Source organism: Xyrauchen texanus, chromosome 2, assembly GCF_025860055.1.
Source record: "Xyrauchen texanus isolate HMW12.3.18 chromosome 2, RBS_HiC_50CHRs, whole genome shotgun sequence".
In the NCBI taxonomy this organism is placed as follows: Eukaryota; Metazoa; Chordata; class Actinopteri; order Cypriniformes; family Catostomidae; genus Xyrauchen; species Xyrauchen texanus.
The window spans coordinates 34,917,102-34,943,493 of record NC_068277.1 but is presented as its reverse complement, the minus strand read 5'-3'; the positions used below and the strand labels follow the sequence as shown (position 1 = coordinate 34,943,493).

Here is a 26,392-nt window from a genome sequence, read left to right as displayed (position 1 = left end):
AGTTAATGCCATTTTTCATTACAAACTGTTTCCAAACCAGTTTTTCATGACAATTCATGTGTCGACATAGGATTCATGCGATAATCTTAAGCTGAAAAATATTATGTCGATAATTTGTGTTTCCATCAGCTTTATTTTGATGCGCTAAAACATTTTTTGCAATAAATCCTAGGATGGAAATATAGCTGTGATGTGTTTATAGAGTATGTTTGAGAATGTATCCGAACACAGCCCCCGCAGTTCAGACAAACCTAGCTCTAGTTACGCCTCCAGTGGGGGGTGTCCGTTAGTGACAAATCTGTTTGGCTCTATATCCGACAAAGACTAGATCCAGATGATTTCCTTTTATAACAGGCATTGGTTTGTGCCACTGTGGTTTTGAAGTGTTTTTGATGGAATCTTATCCGCTTTCTGTGTGTGCTGCTTTGTTAGCTGCAGATGGCCCTTTGAGAGCTGTGTTAGAGAGCAAAGGCTGAAAATAAGTTACTGTTTATCCCTGCTGAGCGAAGAGAAAGCCTTACTTAGTGCTCAGGCTTCTTAGAGCGCTTCAGTATTGATTTCAATAATGAGTGTCAGATTGCCCTCTCAAAATTTTTGCTTTTGTCATTCACTTTCTCTCAGTCATTTGCTTTTACTCTGTATCTTATTTAGTTTTTTGATTAAAACAGATCTTTGCTGGAACTAGAACAGTATATTTTAGGGTCACATGCTTGTATCTCAAGCAATTTTACAGTACACTTATTGCATGGGCAATTCCCCGGAGCAACCTGGGTTGAAATAGTGACAGTTCACGACTCGCTCCTTATGGGTCTCGAACCAGCAACCTTCTGGTTAGCAATTCTTATTTGAACACACTCCCCGTGTCTGAATATGCTTACTTCTCATAATACATGAACTGATTTTACAGAATCCTGCTTAATAAATGGCTACTTAAGAAACAATTAAATAAATGGCCATGGAATTTTAGTGTGTGTTTAAATTGAAATGCACAGATTGGTAGCAAGTTGGTTTCCAGAAACAATGGCCAATTCTACAGATTTGTGGACATATAAAAAACTATTTGACCACAGAATGCCAATATAACAAATCAGAATCAAATATTCCAGAGAGCTGTAAGGGCTGTGTAATTAATATAAATTGCTATGCTAAAGTCTTAGGCACATAAGGTGTTCCACAAAAACATTTGTCTTCAGATGGTTATTTATATCTTCAGCATTTGTGTGTCAATAGGAAATATAACTTTTAGACTCCCAAACATTCCTTTTGCAAATAGAGTTGAATAGAAGAACAGGGAGCCCTGCAAAAGATGGGAATGCCCTGACAGAGCCCCTTTATGAACATTGAGTTAGTCGGGGATTACATGAAGAGACAGAAGAAATTGAGACAGCCTAAATAGATCGAAGAACTGTGGTGAATTCTCCAAGAAGCTTGGAACATCCCATCTGACAATAACCAAGAAAAACTGTGTCCAGGTGTACCTAGGAGAAATTGTCTGTTTTGAAGGCAAATGTTGTCATACCAAATATTTATTTAGCTTTTTACTATGTTTACTGGACTTAGTTTGATGTTAATTGATAAATGAAAACTATTTATGGCATTATTTTTAAAGAAATCCTCATTCTGCAACATTTTTCACAAGTGATTAAAACGTATGCGCAGTACCGTATATCATATTTAATGCAGTAAAATTCCTTGGCAAATACAGTTTCTAAAGTCCTAAGAAGACCTATAAGTATATTGGCATTTGAGTTTCTTGAAATCTTATGAGTGAATGTAGCCACACAGTGTGAGCAGAAACATGGTGCGATTCTGTAAATGTCAAACTACACCTGCATTTACAGGAATGACTGCAAAAGATGGGGAGGGACAGAGTAAAGAAAAAGAGACAAGTGGTGAAGAAACAAAGAAAGGTGAAGGAGAGAACGAAAAAGGTGAAGATTTGAAGAAAGAAGAAGTGGGAAAAGAGAAGACATGTTGGCGTGTTGGACTGAAGGTAGCCTGGGACATCCACACACCAGGCCTGGCCCTGCCTCTTCAATCTGGAGACTGCTACTATATGACAGGTACAGTACTCACGCACATTTATCTCTATCCAGAAACAGTAGACTCATGTACACGCATGGAGACCTTCTTGGTAATGTTGAAATGCATTAGACCAGGAATTATCTATCCCAGAGGATATGCATTCTTTTACACAAGTGTCATTAAGTTTCCAATTAGAATTTTTCCTCCACAGGTTCCCCTCCACAGGTTCCTTTATCATGTTTCGGAGAGGTTACTAGATGTTGGAATTTAGATGTGGGTATTTGCAGTTCCTATACCCTCATAGGAATATAGATGCAGGTATTTGCAGTTCAAATTCATCCCAAAGGGGTTCAGAGTGCCTCATGTCTGGGCTTTGTACAGGCTAGTCAAGTTCTTCCACACCAGACTCTGCAAACCATGTGCACAGGGGCACTGTCATTCTGGAACAGAAAAGGATCCACCCCCAAACTGTCACCACAATATTTGAAGCACACAATTTGCAAGAATGACATTGAATGGGTCAGCATTAAGCTTTGTTCTCACAAAAACTACTGGAATAGCCAAACCTGTAAATTAGAGGGGGATGTCCACATATTTTTGTCCATATAATGTATGTGTATTTTTTTTTAGCACATTCGGTCTGAACAGTTCCTTTGTCTTGTGAAGTGAATTTAGGTAAAAAGGCTAAAGCAATATAAACATAATTGGTCATAATGGGCTTTTCCTCGTCACAGGACATGGGTTGAAGTGTGATTTGGAAACTGGCTCATTCTGACTAATTTAAACCACTTTTAAATGTATGAGAACTAAGGGGTCAGGATTTTCAGCAGGCATCCTGTCTCTGAGTTTTGGAGAAAATCACTCTAGCCTTTAAAAAAATCAAGACTTTATTTCTGAGCTGTGGTTTAGCATCCCACGTCTCACATCAGGTGCTTTTTTCCCGAAGAGCCCAGCTTTGGGGGCTTGAAATAAGAATAAAAATGAAAGAATAAAACAAATATTCAACTCCACGTTCCCATCATTTTCAAACATTGTCACAGCTCTCTTCCCCTTGATCCGCTAATGCCCGAGACTCCTATGTGCAAATCTAATCAGTGGATTCTCAAAAATGGAATTTGGGGCTGTTAGCAGGGAACAATTCCTTGGACCAACACCGGGCCCAGCTGGTAATAAGATTTCCTTTGCTGAATGCTCCAGGGAGAGGACAGAATTAGGGAGAGGTTTTGACCTAATCGATTTAAAAGCCCGCTTTTAAATCAAGGATAGCAGCCACCTGACGATGAGGGAATAATAATAAATATTTGTTAGGGGAATTTGGTATGGCCAAATATTCCTGGTGAGGACTTGTCAGTGTACAGGTTAAGTGATGCTGTGTATTATTAGATACAAAGTGTTTTAAAGACAATGCAATGCAACAGGAAAGAATAATTGTGTGAGGAGAAAAAAGACATTGCTATGGTTTGTCTCTTTTTTCAGATTATACAGAGGAATGCACTTTAAGGCAGAAATATGCCCTTTCAGTGCAGATACCTTTAAGGTGCCCCAAGTTGTGCATGGCAGGCTATTTAGCCTTACTGTACAATATCAAAGTGGTTAGGTAAATACATATTCCCCAAATTAGGGCCTTGCCAATAGTTTATGCAAATTCAGAGAAAGCTATAAATCCATTATATTCAATGGGAATGGTTCATCGTGAGGGTGTAAAGAAAAAATGGAAGTGATTGCAAAAGTGATACACTATCATGCAACTAAAAGTTATATGAAAATGTAAACCTTTGCTGCAGCACACTTTGACGTAAGCATACATTGACCAATGAGAATTTCAGACAGGTAGGAAAATCCAGCAGAAATCCCATTGTCTGTATTCCGCTTCATTCTGTTCTTTCTACGCTCTCAAACAGATGTGTATAAGCACACTAAAACACAACTCCTGAATAACCAGTGTTTTATATTTAATTATTGTGTGTATATATATATATATTAGGGCTGTTGATTTAATTCACATTAATTCAGTGCGTTTCATTTTACAAAAAATAACGTGTAAAAATTTGTTTTGCAATTAATCGCATGCCCACGGACCATAATAAGGAAATTTCCTGAGAAATGCAAGCTTGTTGTACCACCTGTTTACTCCAGAGGGCAGTAATAGAAATGTCAGCTGTGTGGCAACGCACAGTTTATACAGTGAAGAAAACACTCAGGAGGCAGAACAACACAAACATGCGTTCCTTTCTTGTGTTCAAAACACTTGATGATCGCAAATGCGATCTAAGGGATCTCAAGATGCGTTTTAAGGTTGAGTATTAAACTATATTTAACTTGACACAGTGAACTAAAGATTTTATGTTTATGACGCAACACACCAGAGACGTCTGATGTAGGTGTAAATTGATGGGCTCTTAAACAAGCCATCATAATAAATCTACAATTGATTGACAAATTCACTTGTTAAATGGATTGCTGTGAACTCTTCTGCTACAGGAATGTAAAGCATTTTAATTATCTGAATATTTTTTTTAATATAAATATTATTATTATTTTTTTGAGTCCGGTCATAGACACGCCCAGGGCCGAACGTAGGGGAGTGGATGCCCCTGGGCTGGATTCATTGTTGGGGCCCTATCTACACCATAAAATATTGTGCAGCAATTTCAGAAAGAACAATTAATAGGGAATTGCCTGGTGCCATGCCAGGGTCGGACGTGGGAACGGCAAGCTCTGCGCACTCTGCTAGTTTTAATACTTTTTATGTTATAAACTGGTGAGATTTGATACACTCTGATTCTTAACTGTTCTAGGAAGACATTAAAAGACACTTACAGTACATGCTCAAGCTGATACCCCTGACAAGGCCGCAGACCAGGGACAAAATTTTTTACAGTGCGTTGAAAGAGATTCAGCGTCAACTGTTGAACATGTCGGCAATGCTGGTGAAGGTCGTTGTTGACTTGGAGGATCTTGCTGTCAACAATTAACTGAGATGGTTACATGAGTGTCGGATGTTGAGAAACGGATCGATTATCTGGAGTCATCAGAGAGGGAATTAGCTGCTAAACATGTTAGTGACCAAGATAGACTTGGAGCGTGTTTGGGAAAAGTTGGAAGACCTTGAGAATCATAACAGGCTCTGATTAGTTCTGGCCAATTTCTGAGATCATCCGATAAAGATCTCTTGTTACCTGAGGTGAGGAGTAAAGGAAGGCTTTCTTGGAAGAACCACAACATTTTCTTGTTCCCAGACTTTGCAAATTTGACAAGAGAGAAAAGTGATAGATTCAAGGAATGCAAGAAACTCTTACATCAAACGAAGGTCTCTTTTGCACTGATGTTCCCGGCCAAATTGAGAATAGATACTATGGATATCCGCAAAATATTTACATGCCCACAGCAAGCGATGTCCTTCATAAAGTCAGTGGAATAAGTAAGTCATTGTGCGATGCTCTCGATGGAGCCAATTGGGCCTGACAGACTGAACATTCACTTGAGTCTCCGAGGAAACTGAGAGTCTTTTTTGTTTCTTTTCTGTTTCCACTTAGTGGCTGGTGTTTGTTTTGTGGAATAACACTCCTTCGGGACAGTTTGTTGGTGAATCTGCACATTCTTTGTGCTTGTGCCTCCTATTGGTTGGAGATTGTTTGAGGAATATTTCTTGCAAAACATTGGAGTGATTAGGGCATCTGTTCCACTCATATAACAGCCAGGTGACCCTGACTCACTGAACATTCACTTGTCTGTCTGAGGAAGCTGTGCACCTTTTTGGTTTCTTTTTGTGCTTGTTCTGCCTAGCGGCTGGAGTTTGTTGTATGGAGGAACACACCATCGGGACAGTTTTGTGAATTAATCTACATGTTCTTTGTGCTTATGCCTCCTATTGGCTGGAGTTTGTTTTATAGATTATTTTCTGTTGTGTTAATCTGTCTCACAAAATTTGTATAGACGCACTGGACAGCAAGCTGTGAGAACTATAGGAAAGTTGCACTGAGTGCTTAAGACTCTGGTTACAAACACAGAAGAACAGAGAGTTTATTTAAGTAGAGTGGATTTCCCACCACTGCTCAAATCATTCTGTTATCGCTCTGCTTGAAGTCCGCTCTGGGATTTTTTATATTCCGCACCTCACCCATTATGAAATTTGCATACATAAATCGAATGGCATACCTCTATATAATTATCAGGAAAATAATGAATAGATATAAAAATATGTCTAATTAGACCAAGGCTGGGTTTACCAAAGCACTAAGTGGAACTTTAGTCACACATTAGTAGCAGCCACTTAATCTCTATTTCTTGTTCCCTAAAAGCATTGTTATCTCAATAACACGTAAAACTTTCATAATCAGCGAGCCTTCGACCACTTGTAGTCGATTTTGTGCAACTTACTCACATCTTTGACAATTCATAAAAGAGACAAGCTGACCTTTAATACATTTTATTGGCATATTTCGATCATTGGAAAGCCATTTTACCACTGATCTAGAATAGATCAGTGCACACTTTTTCTGAGAATAAAAAACATGTTGAAAAGGACCACATTTAAAACAGTGTCTGTGTATGTCATGACAGGCGTATATTTGACAGAGACCTAGCCTACATTTGAAAACTCACTAAAGCCATCATTATTTCTTTTATAAAATTCAGGAATATTTAAAAACTTTCGGGCACCTTGAAAATATTTTTTTACATTTTCATTTTTGGCATAGTTTCTGTACTTTGTTTATGTTGATAGAACAATTTTCTGGACATATCAATGAAATAAATGTCTCCTTTAGCTGTGTTGGGTTTAATGCAATTACGAAGTAATTAGTTACGGTAATATAATTACTTTTTAGTCAAAAAGTAGTATAATACATTACAATTGAAATACTTGTAATCAGATTGCAGTTGCTGACTTTCAATTAGTTTAATTACTTTGAAGTACATTATAGTGTGTTGCTTGTTTCTAATATATTATTTATGTCGAATATATGAATTAGTGCCCCGTAACGAGTCATTTTGAAGTAGCAATGAACAAGAAAGAAATAGTCATTATTTTGAATTTGATGAGCAGAAAAGTGTTTTAGAAAGTACTTAAAAGTAAAGTCATTATCAATGTGATTTCAATGAAGTAATTATTAAAGTAATCTGCTTACAGTTTTAGATAAATAATTAGTAATCTTTAGTAGATTACTATTGTAAGTATTTTACACAGCTCTGGTTGCAACGTTATCAAGAAACCTGGCCCATGACAGAAATTTTTATTCGACTCATTCCGTTCAAGTGTTTAATAATTATTTGTAGCTCAATATGTCCACCATCCCCTTTGTCATTCACCCACATCCCCTATTTAATGAAAACATTTTGATTTAAAATGTTAAGCATTTAGGGAACATTTTCTTTAAAATTAGCTCATAAAATTGGACACAAACAAAGAAATATATATGGCGCTGCTTCCGCAGTCTGCACTGAATGGTGAACTCTTCACATTATAAGAACACGCGGGAGATGACAATTTGGTTTAATGAAAAACAATGAAACAATTGAAAGGTTGTGTTCTGCAAAAAAAATAGTCATATGTTTTAATCCCTGATGCAAACTGATAACCTTATTTGGCTTTAAGGTTGTTATTGTTCAATTTAATGTACTGTGGGAGGAAAAAAGTGCAATTTTTGCAATGGCAATCTTTTAGTATGATGATGTCGTTTTTCAAAGAGATACATAACACACTTTAATTTTTTTCCTAATATGAACTGAGCATTTTGTAATGTATTTGGCCACGTGTCTTTTTAAATTCCACAATGAATCTTTGCTTGTGGTAATTACTTCCCCAGACATCCTCAACCTCATCCTCATTCCCCTGTGCAATTCCAGTATCATGCCAGATAAACTTCTGGTTGGAAGTAAAATTTTTTTTTTGCTGATTGTTGTTTTGTGTGGTTGTGTCTATAGATGATTTGAATCGAACACATCAGCACTGTGTTCTGGCTGGTGACACTGCTAGATTCAGCTCCACACACAGAGTTGTACAGGTGAGAGTCTATTGTGCATAGCTATACTGTTCTTACCTGAGCTCTCATGTTCTTAACTATACCTGCCTATTTCTTCCTTACACTGTGCCCTAACCAGGAAGTATTACAACTATAAGGAATTTGCCCTTCCACACTGAATGCAAAATATGACGTGACACAATCACAGCTAATCAGAACAAATTTTATATTTAATGTTAAGTTATGAGGAGTGGGATTTTAGACCAATGAGATTAAACAGAACGTAGGGCTGCCCAGTGCAAAGCCGCAGAAATTGAAACCAAACAATCTACAGAATTTCCTGCAGGGGCTGGTTAGGACAAAAACCAAAAACTCAAAAATGCTATTATCACTCGTTGTGCCTGGTTAAGACACAGTGTTATGTGTGAATACACATAAATATCTGTCCTCTTTATTTAGTGTTGTACAGGTACGCTGGACTACATACAGAAGCGTTGCTCGGAGGCCTTGGAGAATTTACACACAGACCCTGAGAATAACACCAAAAGCTTGTTTTCCCTCCTTCCCTCCACCCTGCAACACATTGAGGACATACACAACGAGGTTTGTGTGTGTATATACGTGAGAATGAATGTGTTTGAAGCTTTGTATAATGTGTGCTCGTGACACCAAATCCCAAACGCGTGTCTCAGACCATAACAAATGAGATTGCTCAGAGGTTTTTTAAAGGTTGTACTTGCCATTAATTTTTCAAACCCCAAACAATAGCTCCTTTAGCTAGCCTAACCATCAGTGTGGCATTGTGTAGGGCTCTGTTGAACCCCAACTCACCTGTATTACCATTCAGCACCTTAAAAGCCCCTGAAAAATATAAAGTGCTCTCTCTCTCTCTCTCTCTCTCTCTCTCTCTCTCTCTCTCTCTCTCTCTCTCTCTCTCTCTCTCTCTATATATATATATACATACACACAGCCCTGCCTGGGAGTGGCTGTCTCCCTCAAGGTTAGGGCCGGCCTCAACACTTTGACCTGATTGAGGCCATTTTGTTGAAACTGGCCACAAGGGCCTATTTGTGTTCTTAAATTATGTATTATTTATTATTGATAGGAGTTTTTACCTTAGCTTGGTGTTGCAGCAGAGCTCAGCGTCTTGCTCATGTTTAGTGGTTTGGACTGCATGGAGATTGGTGCAGTATGTGACCCCCGATGGGTGTTTGCTTGAAGAGTGAACCGAAGGGTGTGTGTAAGATTAATGGGCTGTGGTAATCTTTTGACTGTAATGATGGTGAATGTTTACCTGTGTGCTTAGGGCATGGAGGAAGTCTTTTGTTGCGGTATATGGAGATTTTGCAAAAAGTTTTTGGGAAACTGATATCTTCCTCTCTATCTTTCTCACTCCCAAAGTTTTGGGCCTGCAGGGTCTTTTAAAGTGTGTTATGGCAGTTCACACCGAATACATTATTCCCTCCATCCACGCTGTTTTTCAATTGTTTTAGCCAAGCAGTTGTTGCATGGTGATTCAATTGGCCTGGTTGTTTTAGAAGCAAGCTTCCTGTAGCTGGTCAACTAAATAAAGTGAAGCTTTCAAGCAGAGTATAGAGTTAACATAACATAATATAACATCCTCCATCGTGGCTGAGTCCAGGGCACTCTCCCTCCCATTACTCGCCAGTTTAGATAGCGTCCATTTGGTCGAACCACTTTTCCGTTTTGGTTCTGTAGTCACATACATTTTTTTTTTTCCCTACACTGTTGGTAGCCCTGTGTGGCCAACAGCTGAGCAACTTCCTGAGAGAGTTTTTCGTTTCGCTCAACGCTAATGAGTGGACCGTCTGCACCTCATTTATTGAACGCAGTGTGGTTTTGCATACAGCCATTTCTTTTTTCACAATTCAAAAGTCGCGTGAACAAACAATACTGTTATCGCTGTTGCTAACTTTAGAACTAGCGGGTTGATGTCCCGTAACGGAAATCCAGTGACGCTGGTGGTGACAATGTTTTGTTTTTTTAGTTAATCACGATTAAATGCCTATTTTGAAAGTGCTGAAATTTGACACTATTTATACTTTTTATGTCAAAACGCATTTATTTAAATCTTAGGAAAGAAATCAAAACAATATGTGACAATATAATGCTTTATGAAAAATTTTCAAACAAAGCATTCAGTATAAAGATAGGAATGCACTAAAATAGCACCAATTAAAGTAACTTTAATGTTTCCCAAAGTCTAAGTGGGAGTTTGATTAATTGAAATAACTGTTCCCCACATAGGATGCGTATTCATTGGAATGCACATTAAATATCTTAAACTCAAATTCTCCAGAACATTAATCTGCTGGTAGACTGTGGTTGTCCACTTTGCTACAGCAATCGTGAATCTGTGTTCATGATTCACATCAGCGATCGCATTAAGGGTCAATTTGTAACTTTGCATGAAAAGGACTTGCGAACAAAAATGTCTCATTCTGCATTTTGGTGATAGTTTCATTTGACATGCTTCTGTGGTAATTAAAATGCACCTTTCATAGGCTGAAAAATACTTGTTTCCTATCAAGTCCCATCTAGGCTTCTTTTGTGTATTAAATCGTGTTAAGAGGTCTATTCCCCATTATTTTATCACTTACATGGGAGTGTTATTGTGTATGTGTGTTGTGAAGTGTGTGTCAGTGTAATGACTCCGGTCGGACACAATACAAAGGTTCCACACTTCCAACCAGTGTTTATGCTGGTTTATGCTGTATTAATGGTAAATGCGTTAATCGCGATTAAGAACAATGTACGTGTTAAATGTTTTAAGTTAATTGCATGTGTTAACACTTCAATTCTAGTTTATTTATTGTTCAGATACTGAAAAAGCTCCATTCAATGCTGTTCAGTGAGAATAAAGAAAATTCTGTTTTTTTACACAGAGTGAACACTTTTGGACTGAAAAAATCATATGCAAATATTTTATACTTTCGTGTCCTTCAGTCATGTTAGACTAAACAGGCCTTTACATTTTGTAAAAAAGTCAAGCGTTGTTGTGGATCTTTTGATTACCATTGGGTTGTTATTTTTTCAGCCTGTGTTGTAACTCGTAGATTGGGGGGGGGGCTGTTGTTTGGAGAATGAATTTTGGAGGATTGCTTTGTTTAGTGCTAGTGGGAGGGCTTAAATTTACATTCGGGGTAGACACACAGATACACACATGCACATGGCTACATTAAGCATCCTTAGGAGGGTTAACTCATCACTTCAAAAGAGTCAAAGATGGGGAGATTCCCAGAGGAGGAAGACTGAGAGCCTGTGGTGTATTCTGTTGTTCCCTGTAGAGAGAGAGAGAGAGAGAGAGAGAGAGAGAGAGAGAGAGAGAGATTGATGGCATGAAGAATGAAAGCACTGAAGTAAGGAATGAAAGGAAAGGGTTGAGGAGGAAAGAGAAGCATGTGTAGGTGCGAGAAGGTGTGAGGTTTTCGGTGCGTGTGATAAATCTTTACGTCTCTCCTGGGTGGCACGTAGCAGCGAACATAAACAAAACAACAAACAGGAAAACAGGAAATGCAGATGTTATCACCCCCATTCCCATTGTGATGACACAATTATTATCAGCACTGCACAAAGACGCAAAGATGTTGAGTACAAAGCAAGCAGCTTGTTTGTGTGTGTTTGTATACACCTACCTACCTATATGTTGGGAATGAAATTGTTAGCTCCTGTCCTTGTTAGCTAAATATGACAAAACCTCTCTTTGGGGGCATTTGGTGATGTCCTTAATTGGAAAATCTATTCTAAATAAAGTAAATACTATTTTGTTAAAATTCAAAAAATGCGAAACATTGGTTTTTTTGGCCTTTTGTTGAAAACACATTGATTTGATTTTGCTACATTTACGCCTCCCATGCACAGGATCAGCATTTTCATCCGTGGGCAGCTCTCTAGTACCCCATACTTTGGAAACCATTGATGTTAGGAAACTGAAAATTCATTAATTTTGCTCTATTTATGCCTCTCATCCACATTATAATGCCGTTTTTCTCGACAATTTCAAAAACACTCTCCATTACTGCATACTTTGGTGAGCAATGATGTTAGGAAATTGAAAATGGATTAGCGTATGTGTAACCTTTGTCTTAAGTCATTTTAAATAGCTTTATTTGTGTTTTATGTAAATTTTCTAGTTTGGTTGTGTTCTTCTGTATGTGTTGTCCTCTAGAAGCATGTACAGCTACCTGTGTTCCCTTGTTAACTTGACCTTAATGTGGGTGTTTACTTTGTGAAATCACTCCCACCACCCCATGAAAATGCCCTTTCCCTAGTTTCTCCACTTCACTGACTCAGGTGACTGACACCCACTCACCTCTGCTGCTCTATTCTGCTTCTAAATTGCCCTCTGATGGATGGATAGAGTTTGATAAATTGATGAATGTTGGACTGCTGTGGTTTTAGAGCGTGCTGATATAATACAGTTCACAAGGGCCTGAGAGAGGGATAGTGAAGAATGACTGGAGCAGAAAACATTTTTGTCCAACAACCACATTTTACAGACTATCAAACACACTTGACTGCTGTTTTTCAGCTGCTGTTAAGTAGATGTCAGCTGCTTGCTATGGTTTGACATCTTGTTCAAGGACTTGAATTTACCGGGCTTTTTTTTTTTATTTATTTTTTAAGCCTTCCTGGCTCAAAAGTTTTTGGATTTTTTTTTGCCTCTATGGCATGTATACGGGAGTAAAGTATACACCACTTTTTAATGTTTGTTCTTTTCATAAACCAAGAATAGCAACAGCTCGATTTCTGTGGGGGATGTTGGTTCTTTACACATAACTGAAAATTAAATGGCCGTTTTATTAGCTGATTTTTTTCAGCAAAAAACAAAATCTTAAACTTATATTATGAAAATATTACTTTGACTGAGGGCAAGTTTTTGGATGTGGTGTGAAGAAGATCATAAGGATACATTGTTTACATTTAAAAGGTGATGTGTGAATTTTTTAATTGAATTTTGAATTTTGAATGTTAAAATACTGTCTCCGATACCAGCTTAATCTAGGCAACTATAGGCACTTTTCCACTGCACGTTACGGTTCGACTCGCCTCAACTCTACTTGCTTTACTTTTTTGAGCTTGCATTTCCACTGCGGTTTAGTGCTACCTAAACTTGGGTGGGATTATAGGATGATCATCATATTTGTGGCGCCTCTACTGCCATGACATAATCTTAAACATGACACAAACTGACCAAAACAACACGACCGCTAGCTGTTCGCTACTAGGACATTGTGCTGCATAAAGCAGTTGTTGCATGTTAATTTTAACAGGTGTAACAGTTAAATTGGCCTGGTTGTTTTAGAAGCAAGCTTCCAGTAGCTGGTAAACGAAATAAAGTGAAGCTTTCAAGCGGAGTATAGAGTTAACATAACAAAATGTACCATCCTCCATCGTGCCTGAGTCCAGGGCACTCTCCCTCTCATTGCTCGCCAGTTTAGATAGCGTCCATTTGGTCGAAGCACTTCCACTTTTCCTTGATGGTTCTGTAGTCACTTAAGTTTTTTTAACTTTTCCCTACACTGTTGAGAACTTTTCTCTGACACTGGTAGTGACGATTCTCCCTGACCAATCAGTGATCTGCATGATATTGATGTCACATTTAATATCGGCTACTAAAAAAGTATCAGGTACCAGGTACAATCCACAGTGGAAAACCCCCAAAAATCTTGCAGAGTTGAGTCGAGTTGTACCGTTTAGTGGAAAGACCCATTTTAGAAACAATTAATTGATTGATTGTCCTCAAAAAGTGAAAACACTGTGGCTCTCTGTTGCTATCAGGAACATTGCAAAATGTACTATGTTTACATGGACACCAGAAAGTAGGTTATTGCGAGAAAGCAGTTTTCCGGTTTACGTGCACTGTATAAGTGGTGTATACTTTACTCCCGTATACATGCAAATCAGTCAGTAAGCAGCTTTCTCCAAAACAACCTAATTTCACCACGATGCTTGTTTAAATAACAAACATGGTATCCGAGGAAGTCTTCACTATTTTACTCTCACATCCTTCGCTTCATTTCCAGATATTCCAGAGTTGTTGCAGTGTTTGTTTCTTTACCTTTCTATCACAACCTGCAATTTAAATAGTGGGGTTTCCCTTTATGTAAAACTCTGGGATTCCCTCAATGTATGAGCACATATACGTGAACGTGAGGGACTGTTAATATTTTACAGTGGTCTTTATAAATTGGTATAGTTTATAGTGTATGTGTTTTTCCCACTGTAGCCTCAGACATTTTTTGTTTACTTGTTGCTGTGCTTCACCCTATGAAGTTTGTTATTTGGTCTGTTCCATGCACATGCACACTCTTCAAAAACCTGTTAGAATGGTGCTTATGTGTTTACATGACCACATAAACGGCTTTCTCTTAATCCTTTAAATGGTGTAAGGAAATCGGCGTTCTTGTTTACATGATGTAGAGATGCCACTTTCTGCCTGGAATAAACAGCTTTCTTAAGTGTAAATGTGGTCACTGCCTCAACCAATGGTGTGAATTTTGGGCAGGACTACCTGTTTTGTAGTTTTGTTCAATGGCTGACATGGAAACCTGTTTGAAAACAATTTTTTTTTGCAGTTCTGTTTGTTGACTGCAGTGGTACAGAAATTAGGATGCAGCTTTAACATCTTACCTATCTGTTGCTCCTCTTCTCAGGTGGAGTTTGAATGGCTGAGACAGTATTGGTTCCAGGGCCGACGTTACGCTCCATTCTGCAGCTGGTGGACTAAACCCATGGAACAACTGGAGGACGCATGGAAGGAAATGGAGCGAATGGTAAGAGTGATGGAATATGAGCAGGCCTGCACCGAATCTGCGCCCACATTCACACAGAATTGGACCCTACCTCTTGTGTGTTTATTTAGTAAATAGTATAGTTGATATGATTATTCTTTCAGTTACCAATACAGAGTAGTGCCCTCAACACATTTTATCATATTTAAATCCATTCCACAGAATGGACCCTGTTCTCATGGACTCCTGTTCCAAACCCAGAAGTTAACAATAGCGTGGTAATCTTATATTGCGGTGAATGGGAGACCAGAGCAAACATTTTTGGCATTCCAAGTTGCTCCAAGTGCAAAAGAAAAAAAGAATCTGTTACTTTTCCAAGACTTTCCAAAGAGGACAAAAACTGAGAGAGATTGATGACGGCAGGCAGATAGTAGATAAGTTCCTAATTTACTGTCTCTGCCTCAGCAGCTGTATTTTAATCCCCATCACAGTAGTCATAACTATTTTTCATTTATTTAAATTTTTTATGTCACGGTAATATAACACAAAGAATAATGTTTAAATATACATTAAATAATAATAATAATAATAATAAAAAGAAAATATTGTGAAAAGGGCCAATAACAAAGTTTTACACATCTCCTGTATGTTTATTAAACATTTCATTTTATAATTTGATTGTTTTTAGCTAGCAATATGGTGTAGTACCCTCTGCACTCACATTTACTACACATTTAAATCCATTCCATTTAGAAAACATGTAAAAGTGTGCTGATTCTGTGTGCACCTACCCATAAGACAAGATGGAGAGACTCAGAGAAAACATTGTAAGCTATTTATTTTTTTTGTCTTTTGGATGCCATCTTATTTACTGTAATGACCTCTTTAATGACACTTAATATTTCTTACATGCAGTGACGGATTAACCACCGGGCCGATTTGGCAAATGCCCAGGGGCCTCTAAACCAAAAGGGCTCAAAATTATTTATTTATTTTGAGATATCTAGTATAAATCCACATAAATGTCAGCCTTATGTGAGATACCATTTGTTCGGCTGAATGCGTGCTGGACAACAGCAGTGCGAGCACAGACACTCGAGTGCGCACTCAAGGAATCTGCATCCCACTGTTGCATCGCATTTATTTGAAGGTCTACAGATAAATGATAATGCGAAAGATGCCTAAATACCCTAAATATTTGAATAGTAAACTTTTGTAATAGGCTATTTGGTTAACTGCAAAGTTCACGAACTGTTATTCTGTTATTTGTCGGGAGTCGGTAGGCTACTCGGGAATAAAGAATGTTTCGGGACTCGGGAATAAAGATTATTTATTTAGTTGTGTCAAGCACTATCTAAGATTAGCACGGAATAAAGTGCGCAGTGAGCTATGAGCCTAAATAGCACAATAAATAAAAATTATAAATCACATTAAAGTCGAACAAAAATAATCTCTTCCACAGCCTTCAACAGTTCTGCCCAGGCAGGTTCACTTTCCATGAGGCAGCGAACGCTACGGTTTATAAACCTCTTCGGGATGCTTTGATTTTTAAACGATTCAGCATTTAACTTAATGTAATTATTGTCTGCACACCAGAGCAAAAGGGGGAAAAACATTGTCTCACCGTTTATCGAGCGCTGAAACTTTGCCAGGTGAAAAACAATCTGGAATCATGTGTAACAGTCACATTAAGTACCCTTTGCAACCTGAACTTCATCAGAATGTCGATTTGTGACAACAGAGCTGAAAAAGCTTAATGCTGCATATCAAATGGTGAAACAGAACACATGTGTCTTGAGATGCGTTTATAAATATTAAAGTTATGTTTAACTTAACACAGTGTCTAAAAAAAAATGTGACGGTCATGCACAACGAATTGTAAAACAGAATGCAGGTGTCTTGAGATACGTTTAGAACTATTAAAGTTCTTTTAAACATAACAGTGTCTACATGCAGGCGCCGTGCACACCCCTGTTAATAAGGCATGATTTTGGTCAGTTCATAGTTAAAAAGTACATATAAATGTCCATGTAAGACATTGCTCCCAACTTTTCTTACTTCAATTTGATTAATCCAACCAAATCTGCCAAGCGCCCACGTAGCGCATAAAGGTGAGCGAAGTCACGTCATGGGGGCCCTCCAGGGTGTACTGGCCCATGGGCCTCTCAGTTCTTAATCTCTCCTTGCTTACATGCCTTGAGCTGTTCTCCTGTCCCTGAAATAACCCTGTTGCCAACAATGACCTCTGCATGCAGGGCTGCATCAGTACTGTCAGTGTTGTACATAATGCAAAACACACAGGGGTCATTTAAGTCTAGAAGATCACAACTGATCAGTACTGTGTTTTTGAGACATGTTTGATCCATATGTGTGAATGTGTGGAGAACACAGCTCTCCTCAGAGTGCAGTAGTTAGTTTCAGTAGGGGGCACTGTTGTATCACCATAGTCTGTCTCTCTTACACGCGCTCTGCCTCGTTCGGTCTTTGAGCAGTAATCACATCTAATGTGCTGCTGGGGCTAAGGACCGAGTATTAAGCTAGCCGCAGTGTGTGTGTGTGTGTAAGTGTGTGTGTGTTTGCGTGCGCGTGTGTGTGCGTGCGTGCATGCACTGTGAGATACTCGTCATCCCTCTGACCAGAGACACAATTTAAGAGTGCTAATATCCAATGGTAACAGATGTATACTTGTGTATTTGTTTGTATGTTTCTGTGTATGTGAATATCATCATACATTTTTTCTTCATGTAGTAATAAATGTAAAATGTGTGTGTGTATATATATATATATATATATATATATATATATATATATATATATATATATATATATATACACACACACATACACACTACCATTCAAAAGTTTGGGGTCACTTGACTGAAATGTTTCTCATGATCTTAAAAATATTTTGATCTGAAGGCGTATGCTTATATGTTTGAAATTTGTTTTATAGATGTAAATTAATATGTTAGCATAATTATGCTAACATATTAATTTATTTAATTACAAAACAAAAATTTTATTTAAAAGAAAAAATACATTTTGAAATGGTTGACTAAATAATTAAGAAAAGCAGCAAATAAGTGTTCAACGTAGATGGGAACTCCTTCAGTACTGTTAAAAAGCATCCCAGGGTGATAACTCAAGAAGTTGGTTGAGAAAATGTCAAGAGTTCATGTCTGCAAATTCTAGGCAAAAAAAGAGACTACTTAGATGCTAAAATATAACACCGTTTTGGATTTTGTTTATTCACAACATAATTCCCAAAATCTATTATTCCATAGCTTTGATGACTTTACTATTATTCTAAAATGTGAAGAAAAAAATAAAAAATAAAGAATGAATAAATGACCCTAAACTTTTGAACAGTAGTGTATATATTTGTATTTATATATTTTATTAATATTTATATAATACATTTTTGTCAATTATAAGTTATGTTTTGAAAAAAACAGATATCATTTGCCTTACTTAAGAACAATTATCACATTATGAGAAAAATGATTAAAATGTAAATATCTTTACTTTTTCTATATTTATTCATCTAAGAATCCAAGGACAATTTGTCTTTATTAATCTCTTTTTTTTGTGTACAATTTAAAATTCATTGTTTTAATTCTTTTTTTTTTATTATTATTTATTTATTTTATGATTTTGATTTTGTGGATGCATGCATTAAGTTTAACCCTATGACCAATGCATTTTCTACATTTTATTATCTGTTCAAACAGAGAATTCATAGAATTGTTAGAGCTTGAATAAATAGCTCATGAATGCAGAAGCATTTAGAAAATAAATATTCATTTGAATTCCTAATATCTGATATTTTCACGGCTGATTTAAATTCATTTAAGTATGGCAGAGTGTTTGTATGATTTTAACAGACAGTCATGGCATTTAACAGAGACATGTGTTTATCTAGATTCTTGGGAATTGTCTCCTTCGCCTTCGTGCACTTTTCTTGATTTCTGCAGTCTGAGCAGGTCCGGGGTTGGCTGCTCCACGTATTTCTCTGTGTGTTCACCCTCTTCCTGCTGTTTATTAAAACCGCTTCTCTCCCGTGGGGGTTTCTCTCTTTCGTTTTCCTTCTTTCTCTTTTCTTGTCTCTCCCTCTCTTGCTCTTCAGGCTGTTGTGATGCAAATTTTCACCCCTCCATTTGAATGACATCCTGATAAAACAACTCCGTCTCTCCCTCACTCTCTCTCTCTCCAACCTGTACCTCATGAATTAATGTGAACTGCTTAATGGAAACAACATAGAGAATATGGCGGAAAATAGAATAGAAGAAAGAACAGAAAGAAGAGATGTGTGAAAGATAACTATTTAAATGTGCCTAGTTCTTGCTCTGATAAGTTGAGGTAAATGTTATCAAACATCAGGTCTCGGGTCCCTTTCCTCAATTTCTCCTGACACCCTCCCACCCACACACACTAGGTGAGCGTATGGTCCCTAAAGAGAAGCTATTGGACTCCTCATACACCACTGACATTTATTTAGACTTAACAATGACACACTCTCTCTCTCTCTCTCTCTCTCCCCCATCCTGGCATACTAGAGATAGACTTCTATATGCAAAATATAAATAAAAAAAACATCCTGGCATTTTTTTATTTTATTTTTATTCTTTGGTTTATATAGGGTGCAATGATGATATGGATACAGGTCTGTTAGCTATATGTGTGTGTGTGTTTTGTGGGTATTTGCTGGTGTGTTAGCTCTAATTTGTCACTTTCTCCGCTTCTGTCGCTTGGAGCATCACATCAAAAAGCTTTTCTCTCTCTCGCTCTGTCTTTTCTATCTACTTTTTTTGAAGCTGAATATAAAATTATTATGCGTTTATAAAATACTTTTTGGTGGTGGTGTTTATTTGTGTGTGAGCGTGTGTAGGTTTGTGCACAATGACCATTTCATAATTTCATCCTCTCTGTCCAAAGAAAGAAGGCAAGCCAGAGAAGGTGAGCAATCATGACTGCAGGGGTCACCATTGATATCTGATTACGTTATTGACCTAGTGTGTGTGTGTGTGTGTGTGTGTGTGTGTGTGTGTGTGTGTGTGTGTGTGTGTGTGTGTGTGTGTGTGTGTGTGTGTGTGTGGCAGACAGGAAGGTAAAGACCCTTCTCCCCAGCGAGAGACACAGAGAGAGAGAGTGAGGGTCAATGTAAATGTTATTGCAGTGTGAGCTCATTTGATCAAAGCCACTGAAAGGTTAAGCGAATCCAATCTAGTTTAGTGTGTCTGAGGGTAGGGTATGTGTGTTTGTGTGTGTGTTTGTGTGTGTGTGTAGACATTTGAGGGCAGTGGAGAGAGGCGAACACAGAGAGAGGATTATCGTATAGCTGGTGAAATGCTGGATCTGGTGTGGAGAGCTTCTCTCTGTCTCTAATGCATTTAGACAGCAATTGGCCTTAATAACCTTTATTGACTTCAGTAGGTCAGTGCCAAGGATCTAATTATTCAAGTGTATCAATTTCATCTAGTTTAGAGCTGCCTCGTTCTGATAATTATTTTAAGGTCGACTGGGGCAATTAATCTCTATTCACTTATTTGATGAGTTTGTAAAACATTATAAGCATAATGGCTTTTCTGTGCATTTTCATATTTCAGAATGCTTTTCATGGTGTGGGCTGCCGTCGTTTGCTGGCTGCTGTTATTTTCCTGCGAAACTCTTTACAGTTTTTTTTCTTGTGTATTTTTTTTTATCTGTGCATGCCAGGGCAGTGTTTTACTGCCATTCTCTACGATCAAATGGATACCAGAGCAAATGTGGCTTGTGTCAGTTACACCCTGAATTCCACACGGGGCAATTTACTCTTTTTTTCATTTTCTTCTTAGTGGGATAATATTGAAGGAAAATATATAAAAAATAGTTAATATAGATTCATGTTTCTGTGTGTAGTTTCTGAAACCCAAGTCTTCAAAAATAAAAGCACCAGTTGTCCCCTGTCAATAAATCACACTTTAGTCATTGTTTAGGTCATTGTCATGAAACACGTCCTGGTAATTTTTACTCCTTAATCAAAAGAAATAAAAAAAATACATGATATTTTGCGCATATTGTAGAAAATTACAGTTTAACTCACAATTCACATTACCACAATGTGAACAAAATGATAAATGATTTACGTTGTAAAGTATTATTATTTTGGTACTGCTTTACAATTTTGCTGAATTTAATGAAAGAGATCATTGTACAACAGTATCTATTTTTACTATGTTGCGGTAATGAGAGTCATCATTGAAATCAATGGGAATAGTAAAAGTAAGACATTGAATTTTGGAAATAAGAATTCACAAGGCAAAAAAAAAAAAAAAAATTATAATAATAAAATAAACTTAAATGGTCCAAAGTTTACATTCTAAAAAAAATAGTGCCATCTCTGGAATGGTACCCTCAAGGGGATTTTTGGTGTGTTTTTTTTGTACCTCTAGTTAAAATGTGTAACTTTTTTGTGTAGATAATTGTACCCCTAAGGACATATTGTGGACCCTTGAAGGTACATTTCATATATTTTTTGTTTTGATTCGTGGTTAAATATGACCAGGACATTTTCTGAAAGGGTTTCGTGAGAATCAAAATCCTGCGTACCTTCGGTTCACCTGCTAAAACAGCAGAGTAGAAAGTACTTCACAATTTCTTTTATTAAACTTATAAACAGTAAATACTAAGGCTGCTAATAAATTTCACAGTAAGGGACAGTTTTTACTGGAGGATGGGTTAGAGAATGAGAAGAAGCAGGAAAAGGTGTGTGTGTGTGTGTGTGGGGGCGGGGTGTACAGTAGAATTTGTGGGCAAAAGGTATTTATGATTCCCTTTGAAGTCCTTATTGAACAGGGTAGGCTGAATTTTAGCAGGCCGTGACAATAGTGAGGGTAAATAGTTAAACCCCTTTAGAGAATTTCATGCAATGATATGCCACTTGCACGCTGTGTGTTTGTGTTTTGCGAGTGTGTGTTAGTGTTTTTTACCTACAGGGAGAGAGACAGGCCACTTGCTTTGTAACTGCATACAGAAGGGTTTTAGAGATTGTTTGGGCAACCAGGCAAGGAGACCAGTGTGTTTGAGTTTTTTTCTTTCTTTCTTTTCTTTTTTTTTTATTTAAGGGGATCTGTGTGTGTAGCAATGGAATCTCTGGGAGGGAATATTATTGGATATCCTTTAAAGTACACTCGCTTGCAGCTCAAAGGGTTACCTCAAGGCTTTCTAGTCAGCTAACAGACACACCCATCTCCACAGCCACTTGAGCATTATATCTCACAAACTGACAATGATGAAAAATGTCTAGTATCCCGTTTATATGAAACCCATACTCATAGTTGATTATTCCATTTGTTAATTACACACATATTATTCAATTTGGAGCAGGACATGCATTCTAATATCAAGACAAGAGTGAAATCACTTTCGTTTAGATCTGTAACAGTCAGTTTAAACAGATAAATACGCATCCTAAATCCTTAAAGTCTGTTTTCATGTGGATAAATTAATGGATGTTGCTTGCTTTCAAATAATTGTGTATTATTTGTATTGTCATATGCACATGTGTAATTAGGTGCAGATGGTGCAGTCATGTTCCGATGGTGTTTTTGAGCAGCACTCGCTGTGTGCTGGAGCAAACAGTCCCTGACAGCCGCTGAACTCTTTGAAGTCATATTTTTTATTTTCTTAGAAAACCAATAAGTGCTTTACAATACCTGATCTATCTATAAACTCTCCCCATATACTCCATTTATTTAGGGCTTTGCTTATTTATTTACTCTGCAGGTTTTATTATTTGTATTTTTTTTCTAGCTCCTTTCTTGATCAGTGATATAAGCGGCTGAAGAAAAATGAATTAAATCTGGAGTTACAGACCATGACTGATTAATCACTACTGTTGAAACACACAAACACCAACCCAAATTCATCACACATATATGCTTTATAACATTCCACAAAAACACACATTACAGAGGGATTAAAATGTTAGCTGACAGTCAGGTGGAATCAGACCTCATTTGGTAGATATATGCCTCTCTCTCTCTCTCTCTCTCTCTCTCTTGCTCTCTTTCCCTCTAATGTGTCTTTCTGTCTCCTCTATCCTTGCTCTTATTTTCTCAAAGTCACTAGGTTGGCTATCATGTTGGGGCTCTAAACTGAGTTAAGCCACGGTTCAGAACAATAAGAGGAAGGCAAGCCACTGTAAGGAGTCACTGTATGGAGTCACTTGCAAAATAGCTAAGAAAGATAGGAATTATAAAAAAATTAATTGCAGATAATTTGAGAGGTATTAGGGAGAGACAGGAGAGAAGAGAGAAAAGAAGATGATATAAAAGGAGAGAGAGACATGAGCACAGAGCAGAGTATGCTGGAGTACAGTCTGGTGGCTGATGCATACTCAGAAGTTGCAATCTTGTGTTTGTTTGTTTGTGTTTGGACAGAAGTTGAGAGCGAGTGCTGAGATGAATAGACACATGTGTTTGAGAGTAAACACACACTCTCTCTCCAATGGGAAATGTTCCTGTTGGAATCTCTTACAATCCCTTCCCTTTCAACTCTGTTCCTCTCTCTGTCTCAATGTTTCGTACAGTTCAGTGGAGAGTGACAGATGATTTGGGGATTATAAAGCACATTCAGCATTTTACACTCAATAGATCAGGCTTGACCACTAGAAAGTAAAATCACACCTTATTGGCACGGACAGTTGAAATGGTAGAGGATTGGTCCAGAAAGATAACATTCTCTTTTTAATCCTTAATGGCAATTTCTTTTTTTTTTTTGGCGCATTGAGGAATTTCAAATCAACTCATCAAGACCTTCTCAAATAAAAAAATTAATAAAATACAAAATCTCAACGGCTTGATCTTAGATCTTATTGATATGGCCGTTTGTTGTGTACACTGTAACTATTATTTTGTCTTTTAGTTATCATAACTTAAAATGTAGAGGTAGAATTACAGCCCAGTACTGATCTTGTTGAAATAAGTTGATTATCCAAGTTTTTGTTGGAGTTTGTTGAACTTGTGATGAGTAAAGAGAACCATGCACATCATGCTCAAGCATTTGGATTTCCAGCATGCAATGCTGCATGAATACTGTACATTTAGCTAATTGCACTGTTACTGCCTCACTTTTCTTGCTTTTTTTATTAATTATTGTTTGCTGCTTTTATATGCTGTTGGTTGTTGTGTTTGTTGTCACTTCAGTTCAAAGTTCATCCTTTTACTTGATGTGTGTGTTTATTGTGCCCATCATTGCGATTTGCGTGTAATGTGTTGAGTTCCATGTGTGTCCCCTTGACAAGTTTAAGTCAGAATATAGAGTGATCGAGTGATCAGACATTCATCTTTGATCATCAGCTGGCCATTTACCATCAATAGTATAGTTTATTTGACCTCTGACAGTGGAATGGCCATAACTACTACTGTGGTTATCAATAATATTAAATTATAATACAGGTGAAGTTTATTAAACTAAATGTCAAATTAATTGAAAAAGACGTCAGATTACAAAGATCAAGTAAAAGCAATAAGATCACATTTTTAAGGTGTAATCTGATTACAGTTACTTTTTATTGATTACATTATTACATATTAATTACATTACCTATAAGTCTCCACTTTCAGAGAATCATTGTTTTATTTAATGTTTACTAATGTTTAACCTTTTCGTACGTGAGTTTCTCCTGTACTGACAGATCTCCCAGCTTGAGTTCTTTAATGCGCACTGTAATTAAAATACATTTGACATCTTTACACTTCACAACAGATGCACTGAAGGACAGATTATATCACAGCGGGTGCACTGAAGGTCAGATTATATATTATCACACTTATATCGTGGTTTTTAGATGTTTATAATGAATGATTATGATAGATAAGATGCGATCACGAATGCTCTCGCTGGCTATGCGTGCCACCATATTTTCGTTGCAATGCAAGATGGGATTCTGAGTTTGTATCATCATAGAAGCATACAAAAGGAAGAGCATAGAAGGTTCTCGAGTGAACTGACTAGTTTGTATTTTGTTTAACATCAGAAAACATGCGAAAGGATTAATGAAATGAGTGAAAATTGATACTTAAGTGTAAAGTTATGCAGTTCATCTTAAAATACAATTTTCATTATAATAATAATCAATTTAATACAAAGTAATCTAAAAGTAATTACATTAGCAATTACTAGATTACATTTCAGTAGGAAAACCCAACACTTGAGTACGACAATGGCAAATGAAAGCATTATAGTTATGTGTTATAATTATTTATAAAAAACAAACTTTAACTATATTATGTGTTGTTTTATCAGGCATTATGAATGCTTCATAATAGGTTAAAAATACCTTTAGGCTTCATAGAAAGTTTTACTAATATATGTATAATTCGTTCTGTGTTATGAGCAGGTTTATTTAGGGTTTTCCTTATAAGCATGTTTTGCCTGTACAATCTTTAAACAACCACGACCCTACATATGACAAGCGGCTATAGAAGATGGATGGATGGATGGAATCTTTAAACAGTCTTTTCTGCTCCTTCAAATGGTGTACTCACTGTGAGTGTCTGTTTGTATTTGTCTACCCACTAATATTTTTCTTATATGTCACACCCAATGATTCATGCACATATTTCTTAAAGCATTTGGTTTTTTAAGCTATCATATTTTTATGTCTTAGACCTATTTATATATAACTAATACACTGGAAAAATGTGTCCTGCTATACAAGAGCCCTCAGGCTTCCCCAAATCGCTGATGTATATTACTTCATTCACTTCACTACTGATATTTTTAGCTTTCAGATGACATGAATTACACAACAGTGTCTCCCGTAACATCAAGTTGTAATCTGTACAGCTCGTCTTGGGTTTCGTTCATTTCGCAGCAAGCCAACGTTAACTGTACCCTATCCAAACTGTTTCCCAAATGTCACATTTCAGCCACTGTAGAAAAAAAGACATGTAATGAAAATAGCTTCAAGTCTATGTGATGGTAATCTGTGCGTGGAGTTCACATTCTTTAAGTGCTGAAAATGAATATGTGCAGAATGAGGAGAGAGTGAGGTTTTGGCCTCCCTCCCACTGCCAAAAGCTTTCACTGGCAGGAGAAAAGTGGGTACAAGATCATAATCTTTAATCTACAATCAGCAGGCAGATCCAGAAGGAGATGGAGGTGGAGAGAGATGGGGCAGATGGGTATACATATGTACACATGTGTATGAGAGAGACTGGATTTGGGTATTAAGTCAGAAAGAAAGTGATGGATTAAAGAGGAGGAGCGTTTTAAGATCTGTAAAAAGATTGTTTTAAAGGAATAGTTCACCCAAAAATGAAAATATTGTCATTATTTACTCACCCTCATGTCATTCAAATCCCATGTGAATTTGTTCTTCTGTGGAACACAATAAGAGTTATTTTAAAGAGTGTTGCAATCCCTGATACTCATGCAATGAAAGTTCAGTAGTGACTCACAAGCTTAAATAGGACACAAACGTATCATTAGTCATAAAAGTCCATGCATAATACTTCAAGTTTTCTTAGACATACAATAGGTTTTGTTGAGAAAAAACTAAACTAAGTCATTTTACAATTGTATGGGATATACAATGGTATCTCCTCTTCCCTCCTTTCCTATCCTCCACCCCAACACTTCTGTCCAAATTTAGCTACTGTGAAA

General features: G+C 37.2%; 1 protein-coding gene across 1 annotated transcript in view; it reads left to right on the top strand.

Annotated features, from left to right (window-relative positions):
* Positions 1-26,392, top strand: part of LOC127618491 (alpha-ketoglutarate-dependent dioxygenase FTO-like) — a 219,122-nt gene that overhangs the window by 68,416 nt on the left and 124,314 nt on the right. Inside the window, exons 4-7 of the mRNA XM_052090974.1 lie at positions 1,842-2,063; positions 7,951-8,030; positions 8,448-8,591; positions 14,666-14,785. Coding sequence (XP_051946934.1) covers positions 1,842-2,063; positions 7,951-8,030; positions 8,448-8,591; positions 14,666-14,785 — 566 coding nt within the window. The remainder of the gene's footprint in view (positions 1-1,841; positions 2,064-7,950; positions 8,031-8,447; positions 8,592-14,665; positions 14,786-26,392) is intronic.